The following is a 22302-nucleotide window of genomic DNA, read 5'->3' as shown; positions in this document are numbered from 1 at the left end:
TAAACAATAAAGTTCCCCAATAATTCGAATAAGGCTGCTGTATCATATGGTTAAAGCGTTTATTCAAACTTTGATAAACCCAGGTTCGAATCTAGGGTGTTACTTTTTTTCTAAAAAACGAAATTACAGCATCAAAACGATGTTGTTTTAATATACAATGCCACTTCATCTAATAGGTGTCATCTGAGTCAGCTCTTGCTCTTGACAAATATTTGTTGATTTTGACTTTGAAATCAGCACTTTTTTTATAATTGGAAATGAAATTTGAATTTTATTTGAGTATTGGTGGCACCGAGGGTTTGTAGGTATAAATTGGCATTTTTGACATTGTACAGGTCTGAAATGCCATATATGATATTAAAATTATAAAACCAATTCCACGAGGTTGATACTCATTTTAACAAAACTATAAAAGAGTAGCTAAATTTTATAAATATTTCATATTAACATAAGTATATGTGATATTAAATATAAAATTATTTTTTCAAAATATATTTAGGCTTATCATTACTAATTTTTACTATATATATTTATTATACGTGAATCTTTAAACCATATTTTGAGATTTTAATCCTAACTTTGTATGCTTAAATATATGGTTGTTTGATTTGATTTAAACATAATATTTACATATTCACACTCAGAAATAAGAAAAATTTGAATATATATATATGAAATAATTAACTGAAAATAATTGATTACTCTCCTCTTTCACAAAAAGTGTCATCAATAAAAATACAAATAATTAAATTGTTTTTATATATTACCTACAATAGAACCTCTATAAATTAATATTCTTTAAATTAATACTCGCTATAAATTAATAAATTTTTACGGTCCCAAGTTGGGCCGGTGTAAAAAATGACACATTCCGATAAAATAATAAAATAATATTTTTTTTGGAAATCCTATGTAAAAATATGGTCCCATCAATATCATAAATTAATAATCAAATAAACTAAATATATATATATATATACACATATATATCTATGAAAATCTAGTGAAATATGAATCTATTATTGTTTGTCTAATCTTGAATTTGCATTCTTGGTGGAACTCATCTCTAAACTTTTTCATTATTGTCTTTTCAATTGCATCCAAAAATTATGGAGAGTCTAGACGCGAAAATTGCTTATTTAGTAACTGGTTCTAAAGGTACCGCAATATCTTCTTCGACTTCATCATTACCATAAAGGATAGTAGTAGCAATTTTTTCTTTAACTCTAAACTTCTAACATTTATCACTTTTACCTAGATAATTTAGTAAACAATTAAAATTCATCCTATTACGATAACCAATATTATGAATTAAGAAATTTTTTTAATAAATATAAATGATAACAAAAGTACTTTATGTTGTAATAGAAAATTTTCAAAATTATGAAAATAAAAAAAATATTTTCATAAATTAATAAAATATTAATTTATCGATAATCGATAAATTAAAACCTCTATAAATTAATAAAATTTTATGGTCCGGACCTTATTAATTTATAGAATAATTTCCTTTCGCCTATACAGGTTCAAATTTATATTATAAACCCGCGTATATACATGTCATAATCTAGTACACCGTATAAACATTGCCAGAAACATACACCGGAGTAAAAAAAAAACTCACAGTGGACTAGGTCAAACTTGAAGGATAACCTCAACTATCTTTTTTAATTTTCGGGTTTAACTTAGCTGTGTGAGTTTTACTCACACGTAGACCATTACTGGAAAATTTATTATCATGTGACACAAAGGATTTGAATTTTGTTTTTTCACTAATACCTTAGCAATTCTAAAATAGGCACCTTTAGGCTTTAACAATTCTGAAATACGTCTGTCAAAGTAGTTGTGGTCTTGGCGCTTTGGCTTAGGCTTTTTCTGTTTCTTTGTAACCCTACTCTTTGCTCTGGTTTTTTCAGTATCTTTAAAACAGAAACCATAGAATGCTCCCCTCTGTAATTAGTTTTAATGGATTTTGTTCTCTCTTTGGCCAAGAGTGTTCATATTCAGAAACCATAATATTTTTGTATGAAAATGCATTATGTGTGAATCTAGATGACAATGCATTATCCAAACCCATGTTTACAATCATTTGTACACATAATGCATTTTCAATCAGTTTACTTAGTCCCGGTAAATAATCACTAAAACCATGTAAAATCCAAATCCAAATCAAGAAACTCAAATATGGTATCTTAAAAACCAAATGGGAGAAAAAATCTCTGTTGTTTACCTATACGTAAACTAGAAAATTGGATTTAAATTCCTATTGACGTTGCCAATGTAAGGTTTCAAAAATAACATCATGTTTTAAAATTAAACTTTCAAAATGAAATCATAAACTCTAAATACTAAGTCTTACCTCTTCAAAATTATACCATAACACTACAAGAAATATAGGTATTAGTAGCACACTGAAAACGCTACCAAACTACCATATGGCTTTGGTAGCGTTTCCATAAACGCTAGGACAAGGAAAGAGAATAAGAGAGGAAGATGAGATGACAAGGAAAGGAAAGAGATAAATAAAAAACCTAAATTATTTGTGTCCGTTGGATCTAAAGTTATGAACGGTGGATATTAGAAAAACTGTGATCCTCACTTCTATGAACCAGCCAATAAAAAGCCAGACTTTTTTTTTTGTCAACAAAAGCCAAGACTTTTCTTTTTGCATTTTTATCAAATTTGTTGCCTTGTTCTTTTTTAAAAACTAATTTACTCACTATGTCCCTAATAGTTCGATGTTTTGCCACTTTCACATATATTAAAAAAAAGTTAAAGTTATATTATAAATTAATTTATAATTATTTTTAAAGCAAAAAGAGAAAATATAGATTTTAGACAACATGAAATGTGGAGAAATCATAAAGTAAAAAAACTATTTTAATTTTTTTAATAGAAAATATAGACTTTAGACAACATGACATGTGGAGAAAAACACTTTTGATATCACCTCCTCTTTTCATCCTTTCATCATGCCTCTGCCTATTAAACACGTAACCATATAATACTTATCATTACCATCTCTCTCCTCAGTATTATTTTTTGGTCTACCAAACCGGAAAAACAAAATGAACTCATGTATTAGTAAGGCAAAGAAAGAGAGATAAGTAGATTCATTCGTGGGTGGTTTTGATATGGATGAGATGCAGCTCTTGTCGTGTTCCACATATATTGACTTGACTATTAACTCTAAATCAAATATCATGATGGTTAACAAAAAATAAAATCAAATATCATGATATTTCATTTTTATTTTGTAAATTTTAATTCTACATTGTGAATTGATTATGTTTTTTCTACTGATTTTGGAGAATGATAAGAAATTAAATTAAACAAAAGCTCTATTTTATTGAGTTTTTCAAGATAGAAAAATCAGAAGTCAAGTTTTCCAATTCAATACAAAAATATAAACGTCAAGCTCTATAAAAATCAGAAGTCAAGCTCTATAAGTATTTTTAGGAAAACTCTAGATCCCCTTTCGGTTAAAAACATAAGTCTTTTTTTTTTATCACTAACAAAGTTAATTTTTTTTTGGGGCTAATTGCAAAAGAAAAGCCCAAATTTTTTGCTTCCAAAACAAATTTTCAGCTATAATAGTGATTTTTATGTTCCCGCTTAATGAAAATATTTGTTAGCGCTGATTTAATGCTACCAAAGATTTGATATCCGATTTTAGTACTTTTAGTAGCAGTTAGTAAATTCGTGCTACAACGATATGCTACCAAAACTCATATTTCTTGTAGTATAAATATAATTAAAAAACCAAAACCTAAATTTTTTTTTTAAAATTAATTTGAAATATTATAATTATACTCTCTCCGTTTCACTTTTAATTGACGTTTGACTTAAAAAATTTTTTTTTACTTTAAATGATGTTTTGCAATTTTCTATGTAAAAAAAAAGATTTAATTTGTTTTGACCAATCATATTTTATATTGTATTTCGCTATATGTTGAATTCATTTTATTTAATGTTGTTTTATATGTAAAAGAGGTATATTATATGTTTTTTTAATTTGTGTATAAAAACAAACTGAAACAACCCGATCCGAATTTTCAATCTTCACACATGACACATAATAAACGATCTCACCAGAATTCCACTATTTCGTACGAGACAACCGGCATCAAACAACTTCTTAAAAAATTCTCCACATAAAGGCTAGATCCAACTAACCAATACTACGCAGTGACCCACCATAGTCTTAAGAAACCCCGCACGAGTTCGAAGTCTACTTCCAACTCCAACTGCGTCAACCACTTCTCCTAGGCGATGTATGTGTTTTGCCGCAACCCACCCCCTCTAGGCGGTGTCCACTTTACCATTCTCTCTGCCCACGAGAAGAAGAAGTGTGCCTTGTTTGGAGCCACAAGTATATGCCACAGCCCCATCATGGCTGGATAGTCTCGGAGAATATGTAGAATTGTCTCATCCCCACTCTTACACAACGTACATAACCCGTCAGCACTCTTTCAAATCTCACCTAAAATTATGAGATTAAGATATATGTATTTTTAACTAAAAAAATATTTTCAAATCTTCAAAATCATTAAAAGTTAAATCCACACTGTTTTCAATAAGACTAGATTTTTAAGATAAAATTTTAAATCATTAGTTCAATAACGTTGGAGTTTTAAATTATTAGTTCAATCAGCTGCGCGAGGGGTAGGTGAACTCAATGCCGAGTGTTGGACCTGGAACCCTCTAGCAGGTTCGGATCCTCGGTTAAAGGCCTGAATTGTTGACCAACAAGCCAGTCATTGGACGTGTGTCATAAGCAGTTCGGGAGGAAGGACAGTTTGAAGCATTTAGGATCAGCTTGGAGCATTTCAGCTCGGGAAGACGAAGGTTGCTCAGAACTAAGGAAAAGAATCCTGGATCAAGGGACCTCGGCTCAGGAAGATATTCGTTCAATCATGAAGATTCAACCATTACAAGCATTAAGGACAAGATCAAAACAGATGCATTCATGGATAATTATTACATTTAATGTGTATATTTATGACATATTTTAGTATAAATAAGAGCATTGTAACCTTGAGAAGGGTATGCGATTTCAAGGCAAAAATCTTAAGTAAATACATTTTTTTTCCAAATACTTGTTTTTGAGATCCCACTCGATTTCGACCACTAATATTCTCGTATGTGGGACCTGACACCCACATTTTGGTACTGCCTGTGGGGATATAAGTCTCAGCAAAGCTACTTTAACCTATTCAATGATTGAAGACTCTTCCCATCACCAAAAAGGATGTCTGAAAGAGATGATTCTTTGGCCAATCCAGTAACCAACAAGAATGTCAATACCCTCGTCTTAGGCTCGTGGCCATCAAGCAAGAGCTTGCGACCATAAAAAAAAGCCAGGTAACAATGACTAATGAACAAATTGCAGTTTTATCATTCAGAATATAGCAGAGACATCCAAAGACATGAAAATAGCTAAATGTAGGAGACTTCCCTTTCCACAACTCATAGGGAGTCTTATCAATTCCTGGTCGGACGTAGACACGATTGATGATATAGCAGATTGTGTTAACAGCTTCATCCCAGAAACGATGAGGAACTTGATTTCCATGCAACATAGCCCGTGCCATCTCTTGCAAAGTCCTGTTCTTGCACTCAACTACTTAATTCTGCTCATATGTTTTAGGCGCTGAGTAATGATGAGTAATACCCTGATGAGCACAGAACTCATCAAACCTGTCATTTTGGCATTCACCTCCATGATAACTACGGATAGTCTCAATGGCCCACTTCTCAGTTTTGATCTGCAAGGCAAGAATTCGAAAACACTCCAGTGTGTCAGATTTGTCACGAAGAAATCTCACCTAGGTGTAGCGGTTAAAATCATCAACCATGACAAAAATGAATATGCGTCGAGATACACTCTAAACTTGGATGGGTCCCATCAGATCCATGTGGACTAGCTGTAAAGCATGATTTGTTCGAATATCTGACACTGACCCATGAGACACTTTGATCTGCTTTCCCTTGTTGCAAGTACCACATATGAAATGTGGATCACCCCTCAGCTTTGGATTCCACGCACAATCTCATGATTTGCCAGTTTAAGCATAATGCGAATGTTCAAATGACCAAGTTTCTGATGCTACAGATCAGTGTCCAACTTAGCAGATGCATTGAAGCATTGGTTTTCTGAGTTCCACATGTAGCAGTTATTGCCAGACCGTCTTCCCCGAAGTTTTACAGACCCTTGTTGATCCACTGCTCTGCAGTCCTTCTTAGGTAAAGTGACATCCAAACCCTCATCACACAGCTGACTGACACTGATCAGATTTGCCTTCAAACCATCCACAAGGAATACATACTTCAGATGTGGTTGGGATTCACCACAAGTCATACCTTTGCCCCTAATAGTACCCTTTCCTCCATCTCTGAAGGTAACTTTTCCTCCAACAACATCTTCTCCATGCGACAAATTGTCAGAGGCACCGGTCATATGTCTGGAGCATCCGCTGTCAAAGTACCACTTAGCCTGATCAGCTTCTGTTGTTTCAGTTGTATATGCCACATGACAATAGAGATCATCCTTACTGACATACACTTGATTACTTCTTCCTCTATTTGAATAGAACATGTCATGTTGTACCAGATTTGAGACTCGATTCTTGAACCTGTAGCACTAAGCCTTGTAGTGATTCATATGACCGCAATACCAACATCATGTTCTTCTGCTAAGTCGAACAGATCTCTGAGCGGGCCGTTGAAAATTGGTGGAGGCATACAACTGTCTCTGTGGTTTCCCTGTAAATATATTTCTGAAGGTAAACTGATATCCATTCTGAGAGTACACACCTCTGTGATCCGTCATCTGCTTCCCTGGAAGCTTACCAGTCTGACTATTTGGTGTATGCAATACCTTAGCATCAGCTCCTTGATATCCCAGTCCCCACTTCACATTGTTCGATCTCCCATTACTGAGTAAGGTATCCAAATTTTTAGTGCCTTGATTCAACATTCGAATATTCTTCAGCTGTTCCTCCAACTGTTTCTCAAGTCTTAGAGACTTAGCCTTCTCCTCATCCAACTCTTTTGACAGCATCGAAATATTCATCTGTAGTGTATCCCTTTCAGAAAGTAGATCGGTGTTGTCTTTAGTTTTCTGCAATACAGTTTTGATGAGAAGTTCTATTTGATCCTCCACCGACAAGTCTGCTTCCTCTCCATCTGAGTCAGAGTCAGCCTCCCTTTTTCCACCTTCTTCTACCATCAGGATCTCATCGTCTTCGTTTTCTTCAATAACACCCAGCAGTGCAACAAAGTTGTTAAGTATATTGCCCTTGCCTTCCTCTTCTTCTGAATCACTTTCACTCCAGGTGATGTACAATTTATGTTTATTCTCACGCGAAGGACAATCTGTCTTGATATGTCCATAACCCTTGCAACCATAGCATTGCAGCGAGTTCTTGCGCTTGTTGTTCGGACATTCAGACCTGTAATGTCTGTAACCTTCACATTCAGCACACTGTCGATCATGTTTGTCACCCTTTCTGAAATCTTTATTTGCATCAGTCTTTCCGAAGGATGTTGGTCCCTTCCGCTGACCTCTCTCCATCTTCCGAAAAAACTTCTTGACCAGTAAACCCACTTTTTCTTCATCTACAGCCTCCTGAGACTCTACAGCTTTCTGTTCCTCCACAGCCTTGAGTGCAAAAGAATTCTCATTAAGTTTTTCCTTCTTTTTCAGCTGCAGTTCAAAAGCCTGCATCATCCCTACTACTTGATTAAACTTGAGTTCATCAGAGTTGAGAGACACATCTATAGCAGACCTGTGTGGTTGGAATTTATCAGGTAGGCTTCTGAGAAATTTTTTCACCAGCTTCTTATCTTTGTAATGCTTCCCCAAAACGACAGCTTCTTGTGCGATTCCACTCAACCTAATGTTGTAGTCAGCAACTGATTCATTTTCAGTCATGTGTAGGTTTTCAAAGTCAGATGCAAGATTGTCCAGTCTGGTGCGCTTAATACTGCTTGTGCCTTCAAAGGTGACAACCAGAATATCCCACGCTTCCTTAGCAAACACACATCCATGTACTTGGCTGAAGATACCCCTTGGCAGAACATTGAAGATAACAGACAATGCTTGTGAATTATGTTTAGATTCTGCTTTTTCTTCGGCTGTACATTTCTTCCTGTGCTTAGGAACCAATTCACCTTCCTCATCCTTCTCCATAGGAGGTGACCAGCCATCCTCCACAGCAAACCAAGCTTCCATATCGATACTTGAGATGACCTGCTTGACCATAACTTTCCAATAACCAAAACACTCCGGATCAAATTTCAAAGGTTTTGGTAACGCAACGTACCCTAGTGATTTCTCCATACCCTTGCCGCAAGATCTCACCTGTTGAAAAGATACCAGAACTTTTATTAGGTGTCTGCTCTGATACCAATTGTTAAGATATAGAGAAGCACACAACACTTAGAACCACTTGGAACGCGCCAAACAAACATTTTTATTCAATCTTATACAAAAACTCTCGTTTCTTACAAGACTTGAAACTCATCACACTCTTTTATCTAGCTAACACAACACCCTGTGTAGATTTAAAAGAGATAGACAACACTCACCTTATAAACTTTTTATGATTGCTTGAAGGCCACAAATATCACAAACTATGCTCCTAAGTGCTAACCCTTTTCTGCGGCTTGCCTGACGTCTATTTAACCTTGCACCAAAGATTTCTAACTAAATCTTTGTGCATCTTAACTAAAAGGAAATCCCTTTTTATCCTCTCTTAATAAAATATTCTCTCAATCTTCTATGTATATCCGAGTATATTCAGCTCGCTCGTCTATCCATATTATATACACCATCACCATGTCTAACAAGCTTTCGCCACATCAGCACTTCGTGCCACGTCAGCAGCTCAGACCTTTGTCCTTTGCAGCGTCCTGCTTCATCAGAGCTCTGATCTCGCATCTGCACTTTCAACTTCTTCAACTAAGCTGCAGCACAATCAGCACAGTCAATTGATAGCTCCACATCTAACATTCAGGGCATAGTAAAGTTTGCTTCTTCAGGCCAATCGATACAACAGGCACATTGATCAAAGGGGAAAGATTCTTTTGCAATCAGAAATGAGGAATGTTGATGTTAACCTCTCAACTCAGAGGTGGGCTTTCGGGTTACTTGTAAATATACACAGAAAAGAGTGTTTCAAACTTTGGCAGGAGACAAGGCGTGGACTCCATATTACTTGCAGTTTCTTATCGACAACAGAAAATTACCAAAAGATACAGTTTCAGCCGGAGTAGTATTTGTTGGAGTCAGTCTTGTAAAAACCAAAAACGGGTTTTACTGACTGAGAATCATTTAGATGGTCTTTAGTAGGCCCTCCTTTTTGATCGACTTTTTCCAATATTTAAAGTAATTACATCTTTATAATTATTTACACTAAAAAGCTTTTAAAGAATATCATATGAACTTGAACATAGAAAGAAAGGAAATTATTCTAGAACTAATTAGTGTGAAACAAGAATTATCCAAACTCTCTCTTTGAACTTTCAAAGAAATGAGCCAACTGTAGAGAAACAATCTTTAAAATTTAGAACATAAAATAAATGTAGCTGCTTGGTTTAGGCAACTATATGCTTTGCGTGATAATGCATTTTTAATCTGCGAATGGTTTTCTAGTTATTTGATCACTTTGAATTTTGAAAGCATTGGAAGAAATACTTGAAATCATAATAATATGCCATTGTTCATTACGAACTAGACATTTGGTTACAACAATAAGAAATCAATCTTATCTTGGCCCCGCACAAAGACAAATTTTGAATTTGATCGTTGAGGGTTTTTTTTCATGTGGTAAGACCAGCCCAGTTCTTAAAAGCATCAAGAAACTCAATTTTCTTCATCTTCCTCTTTCTCAACTTTGGCAACCTGAGATTCTTCTGAGTCTCCATGAACGTTGCCTTGTACCTCCACCTATCTACGAATATCTTCATCTCCTGACATTTCTCTATCACTTGCAACGCAGTGCCAAAGAACCCTCCTTTCACCAACGCATTCAAGAACGCATCCGCAAGAGCATGCTCCAGTTTTGCTTTCTTATCTTTGAACTCTTTCCACAAAACCACCACCTCGAAGTACTTCTCGCAGCTCACATATCCATTGATCAACGACAAGTAAGTCTGGTTATTTGGCTCATACTGAAGAAACGCCATCCTTCTGAATGTAATCTTTGCATCTTCTAGGCGTCCAGATTTACAAAAGGCATGGATAATCGAATTCCAATCATGGGACTTCACTTCTACTCGAGGATCCTCCAAAACTTCCTCCACAAACTCTTCCATTAACTCAGGTCTCTGATTCTCAAGGAGACCTGTCATTATTGTCAAGTAGCATCCTTTCAAATCTTTTACTCTTGTTTCTCTCATGTCCCTAAACAATGTAAGCGCAGATACAAAATCCTGTTTCGTCATGGAAGCTTCGATCATAGTGTTATAGGTCTCAACGTCTAACTGAAGCCCAGAGCTGCTGATCTCTGTAACCAGCTGAGTAGCTTCACCTGTTCTGCCTTCTTTTCAATAGGCATTCAAGATCGGCACATACACCCCAATCCCTCCAGATCCTCCCTGAGCATTCATTTGATCTAGAATACTTTTACCTGAAAATCCAAGCTTGACACAAGCATGTACAATTCCAAACCCAACTGATCCGTCAACCTCAATGGATAAAGATTCAAACTTCTGAGCTTCAATGATCAGTGTGGCTAATTTGTTAACGCTTTTATTCTCTATAAACCCTTTAACCAATTCAAAGTACGTCTCCTCACTAAAACTCGAGTCTTCACCATCTCCTCTAAGACTATGCAGTATAACATCAGAAACACTATCTAAATCACCACTCTTAACATATCCACTAATCATATTAGAATAAAGGATTCTTCTACTCGCAAACCCAAAACCATCCATCAAATTCTCAAGCTCACTTATCTTCTCTCTAAGCCCCTTTCTTGCATACAAATAAGCAAGAAACCCAAAACTCAATTCATCAGGCTTCACACCTAAAACATCCATAGATTCAATCACATTTTCAGCATCAGCCAAAGATTCCAACTGCTTACAACACGCTTCGAGAGCCACATTACTAGCTACCAAATCCGGTTTCATGAAATCAAGCTTCTCATCTACAGCAATTTTGCAACTTTCCTTAAACACCTTAAGAAACGAAGCCAAGCTTCCATTTTCTCTACAGATATCGATAATCAAATGTCCCCAGAGATCAAAAGGAACATAGTACCTGTTTTTAAAAATACACTCCACCAAAGCCAACGCTGGCCCTGAAGCTTTCGCCAGTTTCATCGACTCCAAAACCGTACGAACAGTCTCAAACTCCAGCAAAATCGGATCTTTCTCGATTACGTAAGTCGCAGAAACAAAGGCACGCTTGAGTCTGTGCCTGAGGGAAGTGTTTTGATCTGCTTGGTTGAAGGAAGACAAGTGGGTGATGAGAGAGTTGAGGAGGCTCTTGTCGGGGAGAGAAGAAGCGGCGGCCAAGGATCGGAAGACCCTCCATGCTTGATCAGTGTCGTGAGCGATTAGGGAATGGCGTAGAGTAGATTCAAAGGTGGTCTTCTGATGTAGGGTTAGGGTTTTAGGTGAAGGTTTTGGGGGAATCGAAGAGAAGGGTCTTCTTAGTGAGATTAAAGTTAGAGTCTTTCTCAACATTCGAGAAACCAGGGATCGTCTCCGTCTCTTCGTTATCGACTTCAATCTTATTATGATACTCTTGTCGGAATCGTGAAATAAAAAATTGATCGCTCAGAGATACTCTGAGACAAACAGAGGGTTTCCGGTTTTATGAGAAACTTTAAAAGTGTTTTAGTTTCATACTTTTCATATATACTAGGTTTTCACCTAACTAAATTATAAATTATTGTATTTTAAATAATAATTTTTAATTTATTTAGTTTTCAAATTCCCAATTAATTAACTTTATCTAATTAATTTATAATTTTATTTATAATGTTTTTTTTCTTCTTACGTTTTATATAGTTTTTAACCTAATTACATTAAATTTATTATTAGATAGAATATAAAATTTTAAAACACTTAGTTTTGTTTTCTGTAATTAAATAGAGGTATATGCATATATAGTATGTTAGTGTATATTTTTATGTGTATATATTTTTTTTTTTGAATATTAAGAATGTGTTAAGTATGTGTAATATTTTGTAGTTCATATATATTAAATAATTTTTTTTTCAACCAAACATTAAATTAAAAATTAACTCTAAGGTTGGTTGTCCAAACCGGAAGGAAAGAGTTTACAAAAGTAAATGCAGAAATTAAACATCTCGAAGAGCGAGCAAGACAATCAGCCCGAACATTGAATGTACGCGGAATCCTCGAAAGCAAGAAGGATGGAAAGGATGAGCGAAGTAAGCTAAACTCATCCAACAGGTTGGAGAAAGCGGGCCATTCACCAGGGGACTGCACCATTGCCAGTAGTTCAGCACAATCCGTCTCGAAACTCTGGCAGTCAACACCCGTCGCCAAAATGGATGTCATCGCCCAATTCAACGCTTGAAGCTCCGAATGTAGAGGGGAAGGACCGCGTCGCTGACTGCGTGCTCCCAGTAACAACGGTAAATCCTCACTATTGCACAGACACCAGCCTAACCCTTCCAATGGATCTGAAGCCTTCCAAGAACCATCGACCTGACACCGGGGGGCCCAGGTCCCGAGCCTCCACGGGTAAAGGATGTAAAGGAACCGAAGTGAAGGACTTAGCCTCCTCCCATCAAAACTTATCAGTAGCCGCCTGATTAATGACATCACTTGGCTCTGCCTCGATACCCTGAAAAACTTTTTTATTTTTATCTTTCCAGATAGACCAGACAATCCATGGAAGGAGTAAACATGTATCCGTTGCTACCGACTGGGACCGCACCTGCCAATATAGGAAATCTAGGTTCGAAAAAATAGAACCATAGGGGAAGCCTTCAATGCCTATGTCCAGCGGAGACAAAGCCCAAATTTGACGCGACCAGGGACACTCAAAGAGAGCATGATTGATAGTCTCCACCGCCAAACCACATCGTTTACATAAAGGATCACACCTGACTCCCCAATGAGCAAGGCGTTCCAACACAGGGAGGGAACCGGAGGCAACCTGCCAGAAGAAATGTTGAATCTTCGGGGGAACCTCAAGTTTCCAAGCATGCGCCCTAAGAGCCGTACACGTCGGTCCATATTCGACCTCTTTAACTAATTCACGTGCAAGCCGGTAGCCAGACTTGACTGAATACTTCCCTGATTTAGTAAAATGCCAGATCAGTTTATCCGGTTTATAGGATTTACTGGTCTCAATAGAAAGAATGATTTGTATATCCGCCGGATCCATGAACTCCTCTAGGATTGGCAAATACCACTCCTTCGTAGTTGGATTAATCAAGTGGTTGACCATTAAATTGGGGTGTAACTGCCTCCCTCGACCATTAGCTGGTCTCAGCTGAATATCCGGGATCCACGGATCTCGCCACACCGGGACATTACCGCCCGAACCTATCGCCCATCGTGATCCATGTTCCACCAAGCCTTTAGTTGAGAAAATACTCCGCCAAGCAAATGACGGGGAATAAGGCTTCTTGGCCAGTAGAGGATGTTTATTCCGAAAATACCTACCTCGCAAGACCCGAGCCATCAAAGACGTGGGATAGTGAATCAACCGCCAAAACTGCTTTGCCAACATAGCGTCATTGAACTGTTCCAAAGCACGAAAACCCTAACCACCTTCACATTTATCCTGACACATCTTATCCCAACTCAATTGAGTCCTTAATTCAGGGGGAACTTTTTGCCAAACATGATTGATGATTTCTCCAAATTAACCTCTTGTCCCGACGCTTTCCTGTAGTCTCCTATAATATCCATTACCGTAGTACATTCAGCCGCCTCTGCCTTACAGAAAAAGAAGCTATCATCAGCAAACAACAAATGCGAGATGGTGGGACAATCTCGAGCTAGCTTGATACCCGAAATCCTATGTTCTCTTTCTGCCTTCTTAATATTAGCAATTACGACCTCCGTACATAGAATAAACAAATAAAGAGATAAAGCATTCCCCTGACGGAGTCCCCTCTCTGGTTTAATAAAACCTTTAGGCTGACCATTTAGAAGGACTTGATACGAGACGGAAGAGACACACCACATAATCCAGGAAACCCATTTACTATCAAAACCCAACTTAAACATAACTGCTTCCAAGAAATCCCACTCGACACGGTCATATGTCTTACTCATATCCGTCTTGAAAGCCAAAAACTCTGATTTACATTTAGGATTGGTATTTAAACCGTGAAACATTTCCTGGGCCACCAGGATATTATCTGTAATTAAACCACCAGACACGAAAGCCGATTGGGTTTCATAAACAAGAGATGGGAGAAATCTCTTGAGCCGGAAGCACATGACTTTAGAAATAATCTTGTAACACACATTACAAAGACTAATCGGCCTAAATTCCGTCATCCGTTGGGCTCTTTCCGTTTTAAGAATGAGACAAATATTCGTTTTGTTTAACCGAGGATCGAAACGTCCTGTGCGGAAAAATTCCTTCACCAAAGCCACCAGATCACCTTTAAGAGTGGACCAGAACCTCTGGAAAAATAATGCCGTCATCCCGTCATGCTCTTAAAAAATAATTTATAAGTTAATTTTCCAAATTATGACTACAAATCTATAGTATATGAATTAAACTAATAGTTTTAGTGTTGGTTCTATAATCCAAATCCGCCATGCTAGGTGGATCACGCAACATGTTCAAAGATTTTTAATCCGCAAAAACTTATCGTACGAAACCCGTGAAAGTAAAATATAGTATGTGAGGCTAAAAGTCACTTTTTATCAAATCAGTTTTTCAAATTTTCAAAGAACAATAACTCTTCACTCACCTCCTTATAAAATAAGGAAATAAAACTTTTTATCAAATCAGTTTTTCAAAATTTTAAAGAACAATAACTCTTCACTCACCTCTTTATAAAATAAGGAAATAAAATTTGTATATATTTACAGTTATGTTTGTTACCTTTTAAAACATTTAGTTTCTATTAAAAAATCGAATATAAGTAAAGTTCATTTGTTTATTAAATTAATTATTTAATATCAATATCATGCTTATAAAAAAGTACCAATTTCAAGATTTATTTTATAAATGTCTCCAAAAATATATATATATAGATTAAACTAATACCTCCAAGATTCACTTACATACAGTACTAGAACGACTCTAACTTCATGGTGTTTGGACATAAACAAAGATGAACTGAAAGGAAATTTACAAGTTGTAGTATCTTGACAAATGATTTGTTGATTAGTGTATCTTTTACTAATTATTGTAATGAGCATTCCTTCGCAATGACAGATACATGAAAAGATATCAAAAGTAGTAGTCTAGAAAAGATAGTAACAATAATTCTTTATCGAAGCAACCAATATCGCAAAACAAGTTTATGATGTCATGTCAGTATGAGAAGTATAACTAAAAAGCATATAGGTTTTACCAGTTTGAATTTTTTTTTTTTTTTGTCACAATAAGTTTGCTATTTCTGAATTGTAGACGGTAAAGTTTGAACCTTCTAAAACATACTAATTAAAGATACAAATATCAACTTTGGCAGCTCAAAGAGTGGATTACGCACAGTCGAACACCATTTTGTATGCATAAGAAAATATAACGTAATTGGGCTATTTCGAATCTAAGCTTGATACTAGGAAACATTGTCTAATGATTTACGACAAACCAAACGAGTTCAAGTCTGATATCAATAAGGCGCTTAGCTTCATAGATTCAAAGGTAGATCTCGGAAGTTAAGATTTATGCGGTTGGAGATGAAAACTGCTTAAAAATCAACAAATAAACATAGGACGAGGATAGAACGACATTTCAGTGCTTGAGAAGACATAAAATTCATTCATTGTGATAAAATATTTGAATTATGTGGAACCGAATAAACAAAGTGCATGGCGACACCCTATACCTCAAAGAAAACTCCAGCGATCGCAGCTCATAGGGGTTGAACCTGAGAGATAGTGATAATGTTAGTACAACTTAACCACTAGCCTAAGGAAAACTTTTACTAAAAACGGCCGAAGTTTTCTATTTATTATGCACGGCCGCAAGCCAAGCGACCTCTTGGCCGGCTCTGACTAGAAACTAACTCTCCTACATCGCCAGAGTCATTAAATGATATAAGAAAATTTATTGATGTGTTTATTTTTACGATCTCTCTGTTATATAAAAAAGTGAGTTATAATATAAAAAAGATGACTATCCACACATATGTGGGGAAGATTGTGTTTTATGCATATCTTTGTATCTCATATTATAGGAAAAAATATTCCCATCTCATATATTACAGATTAATATCCGCATTTAATTCATATATTATTATTTATTTCTTCTAAATAATATGAATTATTCTTTGTGTAATTTTATTTGTAAATTAATACAAATATATGTATTTCTTATATTTTGTGTGTATCTATAATATTATATGTGGGTCTTATGATTATTTTATTATTATCTTTGTACAAAAAAATATCGAGACCAAAACTCAAATTAACCAGTAGCCTCTGTCTCTTTCATTTTTTTTTATCCACGCTTAATATTTCATGGCCTTAAGAATCAACACAAAAACCATTATTTACCATATTGTGAATATTATGTGTTAAGTAAAAATAGTGTTAACATATATGTTTAGATAATTCAAAAGAAAACTCTAAAGAATCATTTTAACAAACTATAATCAAGACAAAAAAAATAGTGTGAACATATATGATTAGATATTTTTAAAGAAAAATCTAAATAATCATTTTAACAAAATATAATCAAGGCGAGAAAATCTTATGTTATATGTAGTTTTTGAAATATTTAAATGATTTTTTATTTAGTTTTTGAAATGTTGATCAGTCACTATTTTAGTGTTTTATGAATCTGACATATTTAATAATAAAAAATTAAACTATTAAATAAACGAGGAGAATTCAAAAATTCTTTTTATTGAATATTTTTCAATAAAAAAATTAGTAACAATTTAAATATCAAAATAACAAAAACAAAGTGATGATTATGTGTCAGAGATTCCCATCATTCTTTTTTTTTTGAACAAACACTTGTTTTCATTCTTCTTCTTCAAAAAAAATCCAAGTACATAGACAAATAGAATTTAAATATCCCAAAATTTAAAACATAATAAAGAATATGCATCATTTTTCACAAGCAAAACGTCTGTAAATATCAAGCAGGGATAGCTTTGTTGGGAGAGCGTCAGGCTGAAGATCTGAAGGTCGCGTGTTCGATCCACGCTCACCGCATTTTTTTAATTTTTTTTATTACTTTTGTTATCACAGTTGCTCACTAATCTTAAATGGTTCATGTTGTTGCTACTTCCCTTGTCGTTCAAAAAACAATCTTAACACTTTTAAATACATTTTTGTGTCATCTTTACAGATTTGGTCAAAACTGAAATATATTACTCAACTAAATGATTTGGATCCTCATTATTTTTCTATATATAATGGTCATTCATCGATAAACTAATATTTCTAATTTTATCATTAACAATAAATATTGTAATTAATAAATATCCTATTCATCAAAATTCTAATCATTAATCTGAAATTATAACTTGAAACCAAAATTATTTAAAATATTAATTCAATAGTATATATTAAAATTTAATAAAATTACTTATTCAAATATTCTTAATATAAAAAACTTACTTATATTTCTTTCAAACTCACCACCTATATATTTATTAACTACTATTGTAAATGTTTGCAAATACAATAAAATACATATAAAAATTGAATATTTTATTTTAAAAACAAATATCAATTATTTTACAATTATATATAAAAATATACAAACTATTATCTCGTGGTGTACCACGGTCAATCATAGTATAAGTATTAACCTGTAAGACAATGCATCCATACAACGCCACAATGGATGCACAAACTCTATCTATTTATATGAGTTATTAAAATGAGTGGATCATTGTCTTCTTATCTGTGAATATAACTCAAAATCTGAAATAGAAAACCTAAACTTCGGTATAAAAACTTGAAATTACAATGAGCTGATCATTTTCTTCTTATCTGTGAATATAACTCAAAATCTGAAATATAAAACCTAAACTTCAGTATAGAAACTTGAAATTACAAAGAAAGATAATACATCTTATGAAAAAAAAAATAGATAATTTAAGAATGATTTTTTGCTGTCAAACGTTAATGGTGAGCCATCTTTCTATTTGAAAAGAGGTCGTAACTATCGAGCAAGTAAATAGAATACCAAATAGCTTGTAGTGTTTATGCGAACTTCAATAAACTAGAAACCAAATTGCTTGGGTCGTTTGCTAACATATCTCATCCTTTGAAATCGAATACCAGAAAACTGTATGCATTTGAAGGAACAAGCACACTATTACACTAACCAATTTCAATACGAAGTTAAATGACTAATAGTTTCTTAGGCTTCTAAAGAAGGACAATCAGTACTTAAACAAATCCAACAATATGTTGGAATTTAAAGATGTCCAAAACACCAAATCATCAACATAATGAAGATAGAGACTAGCGGTGAATACTGAATACAATAAAACCAAAATTAAATGAAAATTGAAATTAAAATCTTCTCTCCTATTGGGATATTGTGGGAGAAAGTCAAAACATGCGACCGGGTGGTGGAGTAGATCTAGTTAGAGAGGCAAGATCATATATGCCAAATTAAAACCGGAAACAAAAACCATTATTTACCATCTTTTGTGTTGTGAATAGTATGTGTTAAGTAAAAACAGTGTGAACATATATATTAGATTTAAAAATTTTTGAAAGGAAATTCTCAATAATATTTTCAAGGTAAGAAAATCTTATGTTAACATAAAAAAAAATCACAAAATATTAAAATGACGTTTTACAGTAGTTCTGAAATTTTGATCAATCACTACTTCAATGTTTTTTGTGAATCTCTATTTTCTATTTAGTAAGAAAACTAAACTTTTAAATAAAAGATTTGGAGAATTCAAAAAAATATTTTTAAATATTTTTAGTTAAAAGTTTTTGATAAAAAAAGATTAGTAGCAATTTCAATATCAAAATAACAAAATGGAATGATAAGATGGAAAATGGGGATTATCATGGATAGAGAGACTCCCTTCATCTTTCATATGTAGGAGAAGTGAGTTATTATATTAACAAAAACTGAATAAACATCAAGCGGGGATAGCTCAGTTGGGAGAGCGTCAGACTGAAGATCTGAAGGTCGCGTGTTCGATCCACGCTCACCGCATTTATTTCCAATTTTGCACATATAGTATTCCTATGTCACAAGACATCATATTGATTTTTTAAAATTGTGCTTTTATAGGTTTATACCTTTACCTCCAATAACCAAAGAAAAATACGAAGATGTTGTCAATGTCTCTATCTCATCTTCAAATGAAGAAGACTGTGTGGTTGCTGTTAAGTTTTACGGTTCACAAATCAGTATTTGGGTGCAGATGGTTGCACAATTGAAAATGTTGAAGGATTTGAAAAAAACTTATTCAACCAACTTTCACCATTTGAATGGAAGAGGTTGAAAAAGTTGAAAAAATTATTCAACTCATTCAACTTAAAAAGTTGAAAATATAAACTAATTTTACAGGCAAAATGTTCAACTTGTTCAACCACTATTTTGGAGATGAATGGAATTTTGTTAAGTTAATATTTTTAATTTTTTCAATTTTAAGCAACCATTTGTAACTTTTGTGGTCTTGGTGACTCGAAGTAAATGATAGTAGAAGATACAAAAGATGGATAAGGCATGTCGATGCGATTCCATTCCAAGTCACCAAGACCACAAAGGCTGCAAATGGTTGCTTAAAAGGACTCACATCAACGTGCCTTATCCATCTTTTCTATCTTTTACTGTCATTTACTTGGAAAAAACCCGGAGATTTTACTTGAACAATTGTAACCCTGACTACACCGGTCCAACCGATTTCATATATGAGCTCGTTTCTTGCACTATCCGCTATCTCTCCGACTCTACTCCACCACCCGCTTGCATGTTTTGGCTTCCTCCCACAATATCCCAATAGGAGAGAAGATTTGTCTTTCAATTATCAAGTAATTTAGGTTGTTGTTTTGTATTCATCGGTAGTCTCTATCTTCATTGTGCCATTAATTTGGTGTTTTGGACATCTTTCCAACTTATTTTGGGATTTTAAGTACTGATTGTCATTTAGAAGCCTAAGACACATTTCTTGCGTTGCAAGGAAGAGTCTCTATTAGTCATTTAACGTCATCTTGAATCTGTTTAGTGTGCTTGCTCCTTGAAACGACCCGACCCGTTTTAAAAAAAAAATAATAATAAATAATAAATATTAATAATATAATAAATAAACTACAACTAGTGGTCTCATACCCACTAGCCACCTAACCACAATCACAACTAACAGCGGAAAAACCAAGAACAATATCCAATAATAATCCAATAATTATAACATAAACAATATCCAAAAATCAACAAACAGGAATCATAGAACCATCAACCTAGCAATGTTTCTAATGACCCAACTCTAGCAACCTAGCAATGCCAGACAACAACCAATCGAGTCCCTAGAACATCCTCCTCTTCATTGCCTTGATTCCACGATCACACTCTGCCTTTACCTACACCACCAACACAAATTGCAATGCATGAGTATTTCATAAACACTCAGTAAGGCAATCCTCCCATCTACTGGGCTATACACAAAAGCAATAGAGATACCTCGAACCATCAAACAACAATCAACAATCAACAATAACAAACTAGGACTCTGCATCGACCGACACCAAACATGCATCGACCGACGCATGATATGCATCGACCGATGCAAAGCTCACTTGCATTGACCGATACTCCCAATGCATCGACCGACGCATGCTCGACATAGCACGAAAACCGTAAAGTTTACGCGCCGTCCTCGCACTTGCATCGACCGACGCACAAAGTGCATCGACCGATGCATTGCCGAGCATCGTTTTCCCCCAAAGCTTCTCGCCGGATCTTCGTTCCTACAACCACAAAACTCGATCCCAAGCCACAAGAAAGCTTCCTTACGTCCTAAATAACAATCTAGCAAGCCTAACAATACATAACAAGCAAATCAGAGAGATCTCCAGCTTAGATAAGCCATGGTCATGCACTTACCTTTGCCAAGACGATTCTGAACCTTAAACAAACAAGAAAACACTTCCAGAAAGCTCCTACAACGATCCCAGCTACAGATCTCTACAGGAACAGCTTCTAATCTCCCAAAATCCCCAAGAAGACTAAAGAACACTTTTCTCTCTTTCTTTTCTCTCAAAAACGGCTAAACTCCCGAATGAGACAAAACACTCGAGTTGAGGGTTTTTCCCTAACCCAAAACGCAGCGTTTAACTTAAACTCGTCTGCACTTAACTGGCCTTGCATCGACCGATGCACATAGTGCATCGACCGATGCAATCCCTAAACCGGAATTTCGGTTCGCGGATGTTACAATACTCCCCCACCAACATAGATTCGTCCTCGAATCTCGAACAACCATCAGCCAAGGACTCCCGTGCGACCATCTCCACAGCCCGCACTCCTCCGACCAATCTACAAAAAGTCACCTCTAGGCGATAGACTCACGCTCCAGGCATTATTTGCTCTCGACTTTTGGACTTTCCTTTACTCTTAGGCCTAAACCTTGAGTTTTTATTGGTTCCTCATCAGGTCTAAGCCCATATGCCATAATATATAAGGAAAATCCAATACTCGTCTCTCGGGTTGCCACCCTACAACGCGCCCCCGGATCGTCATCTGAAGTTGATATACCAACCATACTCCCAAGCCACAAAGTCTCAGAATATGGCAGTACTAGGAGAACCTAAGTCCCCAAGTGTCGCGAGCAAACAATTCTGAACATGTCTGAGTCCTATACCTATCCAGGCTTCCTTCCCGTGGCTCGCGTAAGACATCACAATGTCCTACCAACCACATATCTCCTCACTAGGATACCTCATGATCACACATGGATCATCTCACTTCCACTAGGGCCGCCACAAAGGCCAACAAATGTCCTAAACAGGACCGCCAACAAGGACAAACAAATGTCCTATACAGGACCGCCACCAAGGCCAAACAAATGTCCTAAACAAGACCGTCACAAAGACCATCTGTCCCGAAGGACCGTCACAAAGACCATTTGTCCCGATGGACCGTCACAAAGACCATCTGTCCCGAAGGACCGTCACAAAGACCATATGTCCCGA

At 35.4% G+C, this 22302-nt stretch overlaps 2 protein-coding genes and 2 non-coding genes across 4 annotated transcripts; 2 read left to right on the top strand and 2 right to left on the bottom strand.

The window, feature by feature from the left end:
• LOC104704755 lies at nucleotides 6110–8344 on the bottom strand. Its single transcript, XM_010420789.1, has 3 exons — nucleotides 6881–8344; nucleotides 6678–6765; nucleotides 6110–6507 (listed from the first exon to the last, which is right to left on the bottom strand). Exons 1-3 carry the CDS (start codon nucleotides 8342–8344, stop codon nucleotides 6110–6112), a joined length of 1950 nt encoding a protein of 649 aa, XP_010419091.1.
• LOC104701527 (pentatricopeptide repeat-containing protein At1g68980, mitochondrial-like) lies at nucleotides 9685–11731 on the bottom strand. Its single transcript, XM_010417222.1, is given in 1 exon segment — nucleotides 9685–11731. A coding segment is annotated over 1 exon segment (1872 nt). The 5' UTR covers nucleotides 11698–11731; the 3' UTR covers nucleotides 9685–9825.
• On the top strand, nucleotides 17274–17346 carry TRNAF-GAA. The gene has a single exon. It is a non-coding gene; the product is annotated as a tRNA-Phe (tRNA).
• TRNAF-GAA lies at nucleotides 19252–19324 on the top strand. The gene has a single exon. It is a non-coding gene; the product is annotated as a tRNA-Phe (tRNA).

Source organism: Camelina sativa, chromosome 7 (assembly GCF_000633955.1).
Source record: "Camelina sativa cultivar DH55 chromosome 7, Cs, whole genome shotgun sequence".
Classification (NCBI taxonomy): Eukaryota; Viridiplantae; Streptophyta; class Magnoliopsida; order Brassicales; family Brassicaceae; genus Camelina; species Camelina sativa.
This window is presented reverse-complemented; position numbering and strand designations above follow the sequence as displayed.

Coding starts and splice junctions, on each gene's coding strand:
- LOC104704755 (XM_010420789.1), bottom strand. CDS start 8,344: ATGGAGAAATCACTAGGGTACGTTGCGTTACCAAAACCTTTGAAATTT. Junction 6,766..6,880: donor ATCAAGGAGCTGATGCTAAG/GTATTGCATACA, acceptor ATATATTTACAG/GGAAACCACAGAGACAGTTG. Junction 6,508..6,677: donor AGCAGAAGAACATGATGTTG/GTATTGCGGTCA, acceptor CTGAAACAACAG/AAGCTGATCAGGCTAAGTGG.